The following is a 15,681-nucleotide window of genomic DNA, read 5'->3' on the forward strand; positions in this document are numbered from 1 at the left end:
AACATTCATGAACCCTGACAGGTGAGAGATCAGAGATACACACGGCAGGTAAACACGAGGATCGCTAAAAATGGCCGGCTAATCTGACCTACAAACACACGTCTGCTGACCTTCCCATCTCCAGATACACGCAAGTCTGCTTTAAACAAACCCTCACGAGACAAAATAAGAGACATCCTGAAGTGGACTAGATATTGGGTTTGTTGCCTGTAGGGATTAAGGTCTGAAGGGAACACCGGAGACGATGTATTTGGGTGATTTCTTACCCGTGCGCCAAACGAGGGACCGTTCGCTTCTCCAGAAGCCCAAGAGCCGGAGCCACTTCTTTCATCCAAAACTGAAAAACACACAAACATCATCAACACTTAGAACTAGATATGCTCCGATATCCAATAGTTATGAATTAGACATGCCTGCAGTTTTAATCAACACTAAATGTTAAAAAACAAGAATCAGTTGGTTTCTGAAAGAGTCTCTTCTGCTCATCAAGGATGCATTACTCTAGTGTCAAATGATTAGTGATGTTCATTTCGGTTATTTTTCCTGGGGATTACTTTGGCATGCGCTAAAAGCAAGAAACAACAGAACATGAGGATTCATAAATCACATCAGAGAGCATCTGCAGCGCTTCTGCGAGCGGAGGAAAACATGATAAAGCTAGGCTATATATAGCCAATAAATAGGCGTATACGAGAAATATATTTTTATGAAAAATGCCGTTTCGGAAATGTCAGAAAGCGGAATCCTATTTTTCTTTAGGATTATTTTATGCACAAAGATTTGTTTTTATTGTGAATGTAAATAAAGGCAAACTGTTTATAATTTCGGTTTATCTTTATGACTAAAAGGAGAAGTTGCTTCTACTGATAAACGCAAGTGTTTGCGCATTTAACCGATCGTATTAATCGGTCAAAATTCTTAACGGTCGTTTAGCGGTTAATAATAATAATAATAATAATAATATGCTAATGTGCTTCATTTATTTGATTAAAAATATTTTTTTTAAAAATATTACAACTTAAAACAGCTGTTAAACATTTTAAAATGTAATTTATGTGATCAAAGTTGTATTTTCAGCATGACTCCTCCAGTCTTCAGTGTCACATGATCTTCCGAAATCATTCTAATATGCAAATTATTGCATTTATTTGATTAAAAATACATTGAAAAAAATGTGAAATATTATTACAACTTAAAAGCTGTTTTCAATATGAATACATTTAAAAATGTAATTTATTTATGTGATCAAAGTTGTATTTTCAGCATCACTCCTCTAGTCTTCAGTGTCAAATGATCTTCCGAAATCATTCTAATATGCAAATTTACTGCATTTATTTGATTAAAAATACATTGAATTTTTTTTAAATATTATTACAACTTAAAACAGCTGTTTTCAATATGAATACATTTAAAAATGTAATTTATTTATGTGATCAAAGTTGAATTTTCAACATCACTTCAGAAATCATTCTAATATGCTAATTTTCTGCTCAAGGATCATTTCTGATTAGCAGAGTTGATTTAATTAAAGTTTAAAATAACAAAATTTATTTAAATACAGGTTTTTAAAATGGGTTATCTACCTCAGCTTTAATGGAGTATACCATATGCTACAAATAATTTCAATGCATTGCAGAAAAACATGCCACAGAAAATCAAATATGTTTGTGCAAAACTACAAACTGACTCATCAGTGGTTTGCAAGCACGACTCGTAGAGTAAAAGATCTTAAGAAATCTCTGTATTCTTGCCCTGAGATGAGTTTCTTAAGCCTTTCTCACACAAAGCTCCCGAGACACAACAGATTTTGTTTGTTAAATCGTTCTCACATTCTGTGTTTGCATTATCAGCAATACCAGGTCAGCTCGATGGTTGAATCTGCGCTTTGTTTTGCGTCTCCGTATCTGCCATCTCACCAGCTGATGTGTGATTAGACATGTCAACCAAACCTCAAAGGTTTCGAAACCACAAACGTCGAGCACAAAAGGCTGGAAAGCCGCCGAACGGAAGAATTTTAAAGATCGACGGTGCAGAAATTTCCCGAAAAACCGTCTCCCCCCTTTAACACTCGCAAGCATCTCTGGAGAGCAGCAGCTTAATTGTGTGCTGATTTGCATAACTGTGCATATTAATGAGGTGTCTGCTTATGAATATTCATAATTTTTGTTTTGTCGTCTAATTAAAAAGGGGGATGGGGGGGCGATCATGACAGCGCTGGCGACGGAGCGGAACAGGAGTACAGCGGACGAGTGAATTACGACTCGAGAGCCATTGCTGTGAAAAAAAAAGCGTGATCCACGAATTCAATAAAACAACAACAAGAGAACGCAGCAGCGACGGAGCAGAACCTACAAAACAGGAAAGAATTATTCAAGCACCGCTGAGACGAGCTGCTCGCACACAATGAGGACGGAAAGTGCATTAAGAACGGCGTTTATAACAATGACTGGACTTCCTGTGGCTAGCCGCTCGAAGGGTCAGCTGAGATTCCTACTGAGACGGCATCCACAGAATGACCTCGAGAACAGCTTTATTATAGATGCTCTTTTATGCTTTATTAATAGTACAACAAAGACAGAAAATAGGAAATAGTTTTAAATGCAACACTAAAAATTTGTATAAATTTATGAATTATTATTTGGAGATTTGCTAAAGATATAAGATATATATTCAATTATTTTTATTGAACACTTGAGAATTAACTGAATCAAAAAGCAAAAATATGCATCCAATATCAACTGATAAGCTACAAAATAAATAAAAATTAAGTGCATTATTTAAACTTTAAGACTTATAGATTAAGGTAAACAAAATGTAAAATAAATAAATAAATGATAAAATATTAGATTACCTTAACCGTCATCAAGAATAGATTAAATGAAAATATAAACATGGGCAGTTTAATATCAATAATAGCTAAAACTATATCTAATATTAATCAATATGCTACAGAATAAATAGATTAAGTGTGTGATTAAGCGAATTCTTGACATTTAAGGTAATGAAAAAGTTAAAACCTGGCAATTGAATCAATATTATCGTATATATATCCAATATTATCTGAAATGCTACAAAAATAAAAGATTGTGTGTGTTAAAGTATTCAATTCATTTCAAAAGTCATCAAGCGTTCACTGAAGGGTAGGAATGGGTAACGAGAACCGGTATTTTTCCGTAATTCGGTTGATACCGGAGTACCGATAATTAGTTATTATCTTATTCTGCTAATACTGTCAAAAACACACAAGGTTTACATATAAACAGTTTATTATGAATAAAGTGAAAGTAAACGGGCAAGAGAGAAATGAGTGCGTGCATCTCTTAAAGGGACAGTACTACACATAATGCAACTTGTTATTAAAACGATACTTCACTTCAAAATGTAAGTTCTTTCATTATTTACTCAGTCATGTTGTACCAAACATGTATTAATTTGTATTTATTCTTGTGTTGAACACAAAATAAGATATTTTGAAGAAAGTGGGTAAGCAAACAGTTGCTGGTCCCCACTGACTTTGATAATAGAGAAAATAAATAAATAAATAAAATAAATATGAAAGTCACTGGAGACCAGCACTGTTTAGTTTCCCACATTCTTCAAAATAACATTATGTTCAACAGAAGAAGAAACTCATTCGGGTTTAAAACAACTTGAGAGTGAGTAAATGAAGACAGTTTTCATTTTGGGGTGAACTATACCTTTAATTATAACAAAATAAAACACAAAGAGAAAAATAACTCCCTGCTCTTGACTGAAGAACATTAATACAGCAGCAATAAAACTACTTGAAATTTTTAACAACTTCATATCTTTTTGCACCAAAAAGTATCGATATCGGTAAGTATCGGTAAGCAGTATCGGTATCTGCATCAAAATGTAAACGATACCATCCCTACTTAAGGTAATTGAAAAGTAAAAACAGGCAGTTTAATATCAATATTATAATACATATCCAATATTAAACAACATGCTACAAAATAAATAATTTCTTAAACTAGTATATTGCGCATCCCTAGATAGGATGCTGTCTTTGTAGGCAGTGAAAGGCAAGGCATCTCATTAGCTTTAGGTAATATGACAAGAATCTAAAATAAACTGTTTTCATATTTCAATAAAATTATGAAGACTTTTTTCCACACAAGGTGAACAGATGAGTGCAAGAATGTGTATTAATAGCAGTAAGTTTGGTCAGTTTTGATCCTGATCATGAGAGTTTGAGGTAAAGAGGAAGCGAGATTGATATTTACAGCGATCGGTGGCGGGTGGGAGAGAAAGACAGAGATGAAAGACAGCTAATACTGTGAAATATGGCGCGAGAAACAACAGGAGGTCGATGACATATCAGCACAGTATGAAAAAAACTCAAAAATAGAGGTGATTCATATTCATAAGTGCACTGAATATTCACTCCAATTAACAGAACTGATTGCTGGGTGGAAAAGAGAGAAATTCATTCAGAAAAATGCTCTTTTCCTCTCCAGACAGTCATAAAAATCTCTTTATATTAAAAGGGAACGGCTGGAGTTATGAGACATTCCCCTCCGCACCTGAATAAACAAAACTTTGCTCCGCAGGCCCAATAAAAAGCGTCTGCTGCGTGTTTGAGCGTCTAATGGTTACAAGCTGATCCACAGAGGCCAGCGACCTCTCCAACTCACAACCACGCTTGATGCACACCGCAGTTCAGATTCAGAACAACTATCAAACAAATCAGAGCAAGGTTTAGAAATGATCTTCTCACTCAGTCACGGGAAAAAATTCAGATCAGATCAGTCTGATGTTCACTTGATAGAGAAGGAAAAACAGCAATGATGTAAAATTAAGGATTTATTTCAATTAATCCCAAGTGTTTAAATGAATAAACAGAACAAATAGCAAAAAATAAATATTATATATATAATAAATTAAAGACAATGCGTTTTTCACATTGCATAAATAATAAAGAATGCAGAAAACAGAAACTGTTTTTGATTATAATTTTTGACAATGGTATTTGCATTAAATCATAATTAAAATTACATTTAAAAAAAAATTAATTAAAATTAAACAGAAAACCAATCACAGGACACAAATAATGTTTTTTAGAAATTCAATTTGTTTTATGAATTGAACTGATCAGAGACTACTAAATATAAAATAATAATAATTAAAACAACCATTAACATGAAATAAAAGGGCACTGCTATTTAAAACAAATATTTAGTTGGTAAGATTTTATGAATTAATCTGATTAGCCATTCTTTTTAATTATTAAAAATTAATTTAAACCAGTAAAACGAGATCTAGAAAAAAAAAAAAAGACATTGGAAAAAAAAAATAATTAAAAAAGACTTTTAAATGCATTTCATAGGGCCCCAAGCAAGTGAAGAATAGTATTTTGAGTAGATTAAATCATAAATTTTATAAATAATGTAAAATAAATAAATCTCAAAATAAAATGGTTACCAAAAAAAGATTTGTAAAATTATTGTTTACCTGTATGTCATGAGCGAATATCAAATAATCGTGAACTATTGAAAATTATAAAGTAAATATTTCAAGTATATACACTTTGAGGAACTTCAAGTAGGCCTAATATAAGAAGTCAAAGGGTTTGACGACATAAACATTAAGAGATCTAGACATTTGATGAGTGAGAGCAGGTTGTAGTTGATGAATCACTGCAGTCGAGAGTCATGTTGTGTCATCCTGAGCTACACGCTACCTGCCCGCACAGACACGCTAATTACACGCCACAATAGAGGCGTTAAACACAGCCACGGAAGAGTTTCTGTCCCGAGGGGATCGTGAGCGAGTCGGTGAGCTCACAGTGACTCAGGACACACACATTCACACACAGAGACACCAGAGCTGTAATTATAAGGAGAGAAACACCGAGCCGAACGAGTCACACTTGAGTCACGGGCTACAAGGGTCCCAGATCCCCAAAACACTGCGTTCAGAAGACACCGCCTCTGAAACAAACACCGTCCATTACTAGCTCTCGCTCCAGGTGACTCAGAAGCAGACCTCTGCTTGCTTCTATTTAGTCTGCATATCAGAAGTCTTAGTGTATATTATATTAGTTTTGTTATTAGGGATGCATGGTATATTAAATAATCAATATGTGTGACGAATGTAGTGATGTAAAATCAAGAAACACAGTTCACTTTGACATAAGCGGTTAATTAGACTAGTTAGCATTTAGCTTCTTGCAGCTAACATTTTCAATCAGCTGTTTGAGGAGTCAAAGGAACTCAGCTGCTGAATGTCGTCAAAAAGCTGAACTTTTCTGCACTGCACAGGAAGATCAGTTTTCTTTCCTATTCATGAAAACTCTTTGCATTTCTCAGTATTTTTAACACAAGTTCTGCTGTTATAAATATCAAACTTGTTCTCAGTTTCAGGTGCTCAGTAAATGAAACCGTGGCCCGTGAGACACGCAAAAGGCCCCTTCAAACTTCAGAGCAAATCCTTCTTCTCACTGCATATTTGTGCCAAAAAACATGATAACCTCCCACTCAAATCCACACAGAATGTCAAACGATCGAATAATGAATTAACGAAGCACAAACACTGGGCAGGACGCTTTTCAAAGTCACAAAAAACAAAGCATATGATTTCAAACACTAGATTAAACCAAAAACCAGGGATTTTTCATGTCACTCTGACTGTGTGACTAACTTTCATCAGAAAAACTCAAAAGAAGATATTCTGAGAAACGATGGAGTCTACACAACATTGGACTTTCATTGACAACTAATGGGAATTATGAAATCCAATTTATTATTTCGCATTTTAATTTTACCAACTTCTTCAGATTAATGGTTACATAAAATGTTAGCAATCAGAAATCATGTATAATTAATTGAATTAAGAACTACTAAATTTTTAGGGCCCTATGGAACCATTTTTATTGTTTTCCCAAAAATATATATATTTTTTCCTCAAAAATTTATTTACTATTTAAGATTCCGTTATAATTATTTTAGAAGATTTCAGTAGTTAAAAAGCATGTGTAATTAAATGAAATCATAATGTATAAAAGAAGAACTAGTAAAAGTATTAAAATAATAAAATTTTCAGGGCCCCTATGGAACCAGTTTTATTTTTATCCAAAATTCCATTAATTTTTTTTTTACCATATTCATCAATTTAAATAATCAAAAAGTGTTTAATCATTTTATAAATAATTTAATTTATAATTTTTCACAACAGTGTGGCTCTAAGAAATGTTTGATTTTTTTTTTTTTATCTGTTTTTTGTTTTTATTTTTCTGGATTCATGATTTAAAACAAACTTATAAAAAAAAAACAGTGATGATCAGATAAAGGCATAATTTTTTTTAAAATATTTTAAAGTTTACTTCAATGACAATTTAAAGCATTATTTTAATTTTGTATATAATAAAGTGTGCAATATTTCTTAAATAGTAAACATTTCACATTTTTATTATCATTAATACTTTTAGGAGAATATTTTACTGCACACCAATAACATACTTCACAATTCACAGTAATGCGTCACAAATTCCTCAAGTTAAACCTAACTTTTATTTTGGCAGGTTGCTTTGAAGACTGAGAAAGAAACACAACAAGCAGACTTCACATTAAAAGTCCTCTTCCAGTTTAATACTTACAGTATTAAGTCCAAATCGCAAATTGATTAAGCCCAATTTTTCATTAATTTATTTTAAAATTTGCCAAATTGTGCATTATACAGTTTACTACAAATGACTACAAAATTATATACAACTAAATAAAACCCCTCTACTTAAGTTAAATGTGACACTGCAAAATAAAACACCGTTCCTTTTAAATTAAATCACGTGACTGTAAACGGCAAAAAGTCACCCGAACATATTCAGTTTAGTCAGATTCACCCAAAAACCTCGTATTTCCACCAAAAAGACTCTGATTTCGGACTCCGTTCGGGAGTGTGACGGTGCAGAGCAGAAAGGGGGTTGTTTTGCATGTTGTTTTAATGTTTGTTGACATTGTTCGCAGGGGTGAGAGGACGACTATCATTTCCCATCATCCCCTCCTCCCTCGTGATGGAGGGGCGACAGCTGAGAACATGAAACAGCGAGAGAGAATGACGAGGATCAAACAGGCCTCGCAAACATTCGGACTCTAACGACATCGACACGTGTGCAGCGAAAGAATGCTCTACATGCCGGATTTACCATGTTAACATCCATCTGCAGATTACATCAGATTCTCTGTACCCTGAACCAGTCGTTTCTATAATATAATATAAAGTATAGCAGTAACAAAAGTCATGTTTGGGGTTAAGATGAGCAAATTTAAAAGTGCCTACCATACTGACTGCTGGGTAAAGTAGGGCCTCTGTTCTTCCCGTTCGACACAGGAAGAGGAATCAACTATAGAAGAGAGAACAAATGATATCAGCTGAGAAAATACCCACCATAGCTATAAAATAACAACATGAATAATAAACAATACATTATATGCGCCTTACAGATCTTTTAGATCATAGTTGAAAAATTACTTTTTTAATTAGATCTTTTTTTTTTAACACACACAAATATACATGTATACAAACCTGGAAAAAAGAATATAAAACAAGTAAAAAAAAAAAAAAAAAGAAAAAAAAAAATATATATTTTTTTTTTTCAGGTTTGCAAATTATTATTTTTTAACAATTATATTTATTCATTTAGCAGACGCTTTTACCCAAATTAAACAGTTTTATTTACTAAATCTACTAAGTAATAAAATTAATAAAAGTTAACAATTTAAGGAAGTGTATATCTTAAAAAATAGATATTACTTGAAACTATACAAATGTGAACTGAATAAAATTTCACAAAAAAATGCAAGGTAACATTTATCACTAATTTAGTTTAACATGATGTACTAAAATAAGCTAAAACTCAAAAATAATAAATACTATATCGGCGTATATAAAAAGCAAAAACTACAAAAAAATGGCAAAAACACATTAAAATTACCAAAGCTTTAACTAAAATAAAAATATAAAATATTTAACTTTTCAAAATTGTAATACTATCTAATCTACAATAGTATAAGTATCACAAGTGTATATTCACACACAAAAACATTCAAAGACATTTTTTTCTCCATTTACATTTCCACATACATCTCAATTATGAAGCAAAATAAAATCACGTGCATGGCCTGACAACCAGTCATAATGCAGCACAGTCTCACGCACCTTATTGCATTTCACACCGCTTCACATTTGATGTCAACTACCCATGAATGTCTTTTATTTTAAAAAAAACACTTACAAGACTGAAATCCAGCAGGTCGTTCAGCTCCATGTCGGTCCCCACCGTCGCCATCCTGGTCCTGTGTGCTCTTGATCTGCTTCTCTCGCTCAAACGTCTCTCTCTTTCTCTCGCTCTCAGCTCAAACAGGTTTATGATCCTGCAGGGAAGGAGATGCATAATGGACAAACGTACTTTCAGATCATCTCTATATATCTCTGGGTCTAGTAATTAAATCTGACATGAATGCGTATGATCCAAAATAATCGGGCTGCTGCTTCCATCTGAAGAACTACTCTACAGACCGGCTTTAATAGAGTGTTTTCCCAGAATGCACCACATCTGAACTCGGTTAACCACCCAAAAAGAGACCACCTGCGATTCTCCAATCCAGACGCTCGAGAAATAACCACCCACTTACCCACACCTAGGCTACGGGAACTAGTTAGTTAACAATGATTCCTGGAATTAAACAATGTTTATTTCTACACATACTAGGGTTGCAAACTTTTATATATGGTATTTTTTTTCTATGCAATACATGCATTTGCTCTTGAATAATATGCTTTGGGAAGACAGATGTCATGTAACCAGTTCACCAGTTAAAACAAAGTGCTGTGATTTTACACTTTTCCTTAATTCATGAAGCAACTCATCAGCACTGCATCACACAGACACGAGAAAAGTGAGAAGCCTTATCCAAAAATACTTTCGTCATCAGCCCCGCGCCAATAACACCTTCACTGGATCATAATCAACACCTCCATTGATGATCAACAGGTAGATGACCGTGAAACAATAAAGATCACAAATACTGCAATGAAGCCAGCTCAAAATAATGCTTTATTTGGCATCTGGGATGCACAGTTCACACTGACAAAAGAACATCACAAAGATGTAGCATGATTATACTGTGCCGTTTTTGAAGGAAGTCTCACCAAGGCTGGCTAAGGCTAAAATCAGTAATATTGTGAAATACTATTAACTGTTTTCTATTCGAATCCCTGTTAAAATGTGATGCATTTCTGTGATGCTCCGCTGTATTTTCAGCATCATTACTCCAGTGTCACGTGATCTTCAGAAATCAGAATAATATGATGATTTACTGCTCAAGAAACATTTCTGATTACAGTAATGTACATGGAAATACCATGGTTCTGAGGGCAAATAACATTAGACATAAAATACCCAAAACTACTACCCCATTTTTGAAATTACAAATGTAGACACCATGGAATTCTAGGTTTATACATTTCAAAAGAGTGGGTTAAATTATGTTTATGGACATGTATTTTCACTTGAACTGATGTTTGTGACATTTGTGTTACATGGCATCAGTGTGTGACCATCATTTGGAGTCGTTTTGGACATATGTCATGACTTGTTGTATCATGGAAATATTAAAAAATACACCACATGGACATTCAGCACCATTATGCATACACAAACATATATATAAAAGCTCCATCTGATACATCACTGAGCCATTGAATTATCACAGTACTTTCTAAAACACGTGCAACTGCAGGATTAGAGATCTAACATCCAAAAGATGAAAATACCCCATAGGACTCCACACAAGCATGATCAGCAACAGGCCGAAAACACATGAAGACTTTAGGCCACGTTCACCCTAGACCCCCCCCCCACCCCCAACCTCTCCAACACAAAGAAACACACGGTCCTCGACACAAAGTTTGAAAACTACACAACGACCAGAAACACTCCATATGGGAGAATAAAGATAAAGAGAGCATGCAAACACCTAAACTAGTTTCCCAGACAGGAAAAGATGGGAAATCCATTCCCGAAAGTGTAAAAGGGAACAGTTATTTCTTCAAAAACCCAAATAAACAGAGCAGGACATTAGAAGAACTGCAAACAGGAGGAAACTAATAACACAACAAATGCAAAACACTTCGCAGATGACTTAATATTAAACCCAAGTGCAAACTTTCATCTTTTATAACATAAAAAAAAAAACTTTAAATTCCCACATTGCAGAAAATATGCACGTGAAAGATTTGGTAGATGTCTAACAAAGTTGTAAAAACCGAATCACTGTTGTAAAAATACAGCTATACGGGGGTTTTAAACTTGACATTGTTTCCAGTATTGAACAAAGAAGCCGTTTCCTCTGGACTCGAACCCCGCACACACACACACCGAAGCTCATAGACAAAACACTTCACACACATTTGCCGTGCAACAAAAGTTAATTAATCCCAACAGACGCGTTAAAGTCAAAAACACGCACGTTTTCGAGCGTAAAATCCGACAAACGTTGTAAATACTCACCGTTTCTCACGTCACGCGCGCGGCATCCAGCGGGAGAGAAACGCGCTTCAGCCCGAGAGGAAAAACACAAAAGTTGGGGGACAAAAATTTCCCCCTCCGCGTCTCAGATCCCGCTTAATCACGGTGTAAAACGCCTCCTATTTCCCGAGAAACACGAACAGTCCTGGTCGAGAGTTGTTACAATGTAACCGCGCTCAAATGTAACTCTGTCTAGAGTTATATTCTAATTCTTCTGAGCGCTACAAATGTAACATCTCATCTTCCGAGGAGACATTTTAGCACCGTCCACATTGTCAGCTGCAACAGTGTATCCCTCCGCGCAGAGGGGAGACGTTATAGCGGTGTCCGATTTCAAACGCCCAAAAAACTAGGACTGCGTTTATGACGCGATTACTTTGAGATTTACCGTACACTCAACGTAAATAAACTGCGAAATAATGCGGACAATAGTATATCTAAATTTATCGTGATATGAGAAGGATTTTGCTGTAAAATGCGCCGTACTAGACTAGCGCGCGGAATGAGACGACGCACCGTTAAAGACCGACGGACTGAGAAACAGTGCGAAATGGAGCGATAAGACCCACCGAGCCGACCAATAGGGTTCCAGAACGTTTGATTGACACATTCAACGGCCAATGAATATCTTTGTACCACTAAAGCCAACCCTCTCTTCCCTGCACCCTACCTAGGTTTTAAAAGAATGGCAACAGGAAGCCATGGAATACTGTGTATTTATGTGTTTTACGCAAAACATTTAACGCTAAATTCAACGGTAGAATCGTGATCGCAGAAACTCAGATTTGTTAAAAATGTGTCCGAATCAAATCAAAATGTAAAAGAACGATCACAGTTCGGCACATGAAAAATAAAATAGGCTATAGCATACCGACAAATGTACCATGGTGTTACCAAGCTGTTCTTTGGAATATCGTGTAAACATGAGTGTACATAAACGTGTTAACCGTTTAAAACCATGATATGTTATGTGAAACCCCTTGTACACCCACACTGCAAAAAAAAAAAAAAAAAGGCAAAATATATTTTAAATATATATGCTAAATATGTGCTGTAAACTGAAGATCAATTACATTTTTTTTTAATTGAAAATATATTTAGTTTCAACCTTCACATAACGCAATGTATTTTAGAGGGGAGAAAATATATTTCCAATCTTACAGCTTTTAAATATATATATTTTAAAAATGGCCAAAAAAGATTAATGTAGAAAGCATATTTAGCTAAATATATTTTAAAACATTTTTAGTAAATATTTTTTATATATGTGTATTTTTATATATATTTACAAATATATTTCTGCAAAAAAAAAATAAATAAATAAATAAATATATATATATATATATATATATATATATATATTCCACAACGGTGCTTTATTCTTTAGATAAATAATACAATACATAAACTGAGTTTATACCCATTTATATACCTATTTATCCCACATTCCCCTTGTATAGTAAAAATGGCTCTTATTTGAGAAAACGTGATATATTGATAATAAACCTGCTTATTTTTTTCTCTTTGTTAAAACAGCACGTTGGTGTAAAGGCAGCTTCCTAAATCTATCTTCGATTCGGAGAGCAGACACCTTGGATTATCTAAAATGAGCAATAATCAGAACTGAAGTGAAGCGAAGCAAATGGCTTGTGGATGGAGGTGTGAACAGGACTTTCAGGGGGCAGGAAAGAAGAGGAAGCGACGACATTTGGTGTTGTGGTGGGAAAACAGAAGCTCCACCTCAGCCCTTTAACCGGTGTTTTTTGAGGTCACTGTGGTGCAGAAGTACTCCAGGGGAGAGATTAATATGAACAGACAGCGGCCTGATGATTCATATGTGTAATATATCTGTCCTCAGGTGTTGACAGTCAAACAGTGGCATTTAAAAGTGAAAATGAGTCCAGGTAAACACTGACATTAAAGTCAACACACAAAATCAAAATTCAACCTTTTTACGTTCTTGATTCAAGGTCTGACTGTGAACGAATCATCAGTTTTCCTTCATAATCGTTCATCAAAATATAATATCGGTTTTCATGTATTTTATTGTTGTCAAGAAACTGAAATAACAGAAATAAGCCAGAGGACAAGTTATCTAGTCTTAATAATAATCTCAAAAATGCTAACGTTTTAGTTGGACGTTTTTTTAAATGTTACAGGACGTTCTAAAGCAACATTTAAAAAACATTTAATGTTTGCAAAATGATAGCATTCAGAAATAAGGATTTCGTCACTTACTGGGAACGTTTGCTTAATGTTCTCAGAACATGTTTTTGTTTGCTGGAAATATTCCTGAAAAGGGATAATAACTCCTTTTCAGCTGACGTCAATCTGAGCCAAAACTGACAGCCAAATAACTATTTATGGACACAGTTCACAGTTAAATGATTCAAATCAAGTTCCTCTCTTCATTTTGTCTTCTCGGATTCGCTCATTAATGCGTTACATTACAGATGCGGCTCAGATAATGTTACAAATCGGTGAAGATTATATTATGGCATGACATTACCTGATACAGCAACATCAAACCTAGTTTGAAACATTTAAGTCATAAATATCTCTTTCTGGCGTTTAAAGTTTAGTAGATGAAGAGTAAGTGAAGCTGGTCAGGTTTAGTGCTGTATTTATGGAAAGAGACGAGACAGACAGTGGAACACTAATCCACTGAAACACAAACACAGACGCTAAAAGAGGCCTGTCAATCAGTTTAACCCTACACTGAATAGAGCTGTGTGTGAGAATTTAACCCTGCGTGCATGAGGATTTACTAACTTTTTTATCATGTTGTCTTCTTCAGTGAACAGACAATATATAATACTTTGTTTCAGTCACATCAGGTAACTCAGTGTAAATCAAAATAAATAAGTGAAATAAAATAATTCAGGATATACACAATTTTATTTAATTAAATGTTTGTAATTACGTTTTTATTTATATAATTATTATACCATGCTAAAAAAATATTTTCATTCACATTTATTATTTATTATTTTTTTTCTAAATAATTGATGTATTTTTTGCAATTTATTAATTTAATTAATTTTATTTGTATTTTTTAATACCAAACTAAACATGTATTTTTTTAAACTAAATTAAAAACCGACACAAAAAAGGTAATATAAAAAAAGTAAATGTAATATAAATTAAACTTTTCCGATCAAAATTATTATTTACTTTATTATGATTATTTAAAGTTTTAATAAAATATTATTTTTATTCATAATTTGTATGCATTAAATTTTAATATTATTTTTAGTTGTATTTTTATCTATACAATTATACCATTTATAAAACAGATGAACAATGATGAAAGCTAAATCTAAAACTAAACAGATAAATACATTTGTACATTGGTGACATGCATATACTGTATATGCCAATTCATAAATGCTGTTATTAACTCAAAATGCTAAATTATTATTATTCATTTTTTTGTGTTTATAGAAAAATACCATGCTAAACATGGTATAATTCTATTATTACACCATAAACCTTTATTATTAAAATTCTATTCATAGAATTATAGCATGCTAAACCTATATTTCATATTTTGCATATGATAGCAATGCTAAATGATGTGCTGGTCAAAGCAAGCACGCTTCACAAATAACATCCCTGCTCGCACAACTTGATCTCCAGGTCTGTGATGAGTGCTGATGTTTATACTCACCTTCCGCCGACATCAGCAGGCGCCGCGGCTCCGAGCCGTCCACGCTTGACTATAGCTGCTGTATTGAGTCGATGGGCCTGCGGACGCTCAGGACTGAATGCAGGGCCAGCTGCGTCTGGCATCAAGTGCATTCATCTCAGGGTTTGGAGAGCATCGAGCAGGATTAACTAACTGAAAGCATCCGCCAATACCATCGAAACCATGGCAACCAGCACCTCGCACAACCAACGCATACAACAGACGAGATACGCTGAACTGTACAGATAAGGGTCAAAAAACACAAGACACACATGATGAGACGGTCCTGTGATATCTGGAGACGGACCGAGGCAGCTGTGCACAACATGAATGGACTGATGATTGCACACACACACAAAAAGACCAATTAAAATGGAATTGCACAATCCTTGAGATGATAAACACACACCTGACAGAAGAATGTCATTCAGAATAATGCTGCATT

At 34.2% G+C, this 15,681-nt stretch overlaps 2 protein-coding genes across 4 annotated transcripts in view; both read right to left on the reverse strand.

The window, feature by feature from the left end:
• LOC113112071 (transcription factor E2-alpha) overlaps positions 1–12,086 on the reverse strand; it is a 37,210-nt gene extending 25,124 nt beyond the window's left edge. For both annotated transcript variants that reach the window (XM_026277465.1, XM_026277455.1), the window contains exons 1-4: positions 11,531–12,086; positions 9,254–9,392; positions 8,299–8,362; positions 267–337 (exon numbers count right to left, since the gene is read on the reverse strand). In XM_026277465.1, the coding sequence (XP_026133250.1) occupies positions 267–337; positions 8,299–8,362; positions 9,254–9,307 (189 nt within the window). In that variant the 5' untranslated portion in view covers positions 9,308–9,392; positions 11,531–12,086. The remainder of the gene's footprint in view (positions 1–266; positions 338–8,298; positions 8,363–9,253; positions 9,393–11,530) is intronic.
• The window catches only part of LOC113112126 (ceramide synthase 2-like), a 371,308-nt gene that overhangs the window by 127,431 nt on the left and 228,196 nt on the right, over positions 1–15,681 (reverse strand). The window lies entirely within an intron of this gene.

Source organism: Carassius auratus, chromosome 2 (assembly GCF_003368295.1).
Source record: "Carassius auratus strain Wakin chromosome 2, ASM336829v1, whole genome shotgun sequence".
Taxonomy (NCBI): domain Eukaryota; kingdom Metazoa; phylum Chordata; class Actinopteri; order Cypriniformes; family Cyprinidae; genus Carassius; species Carassius auratus.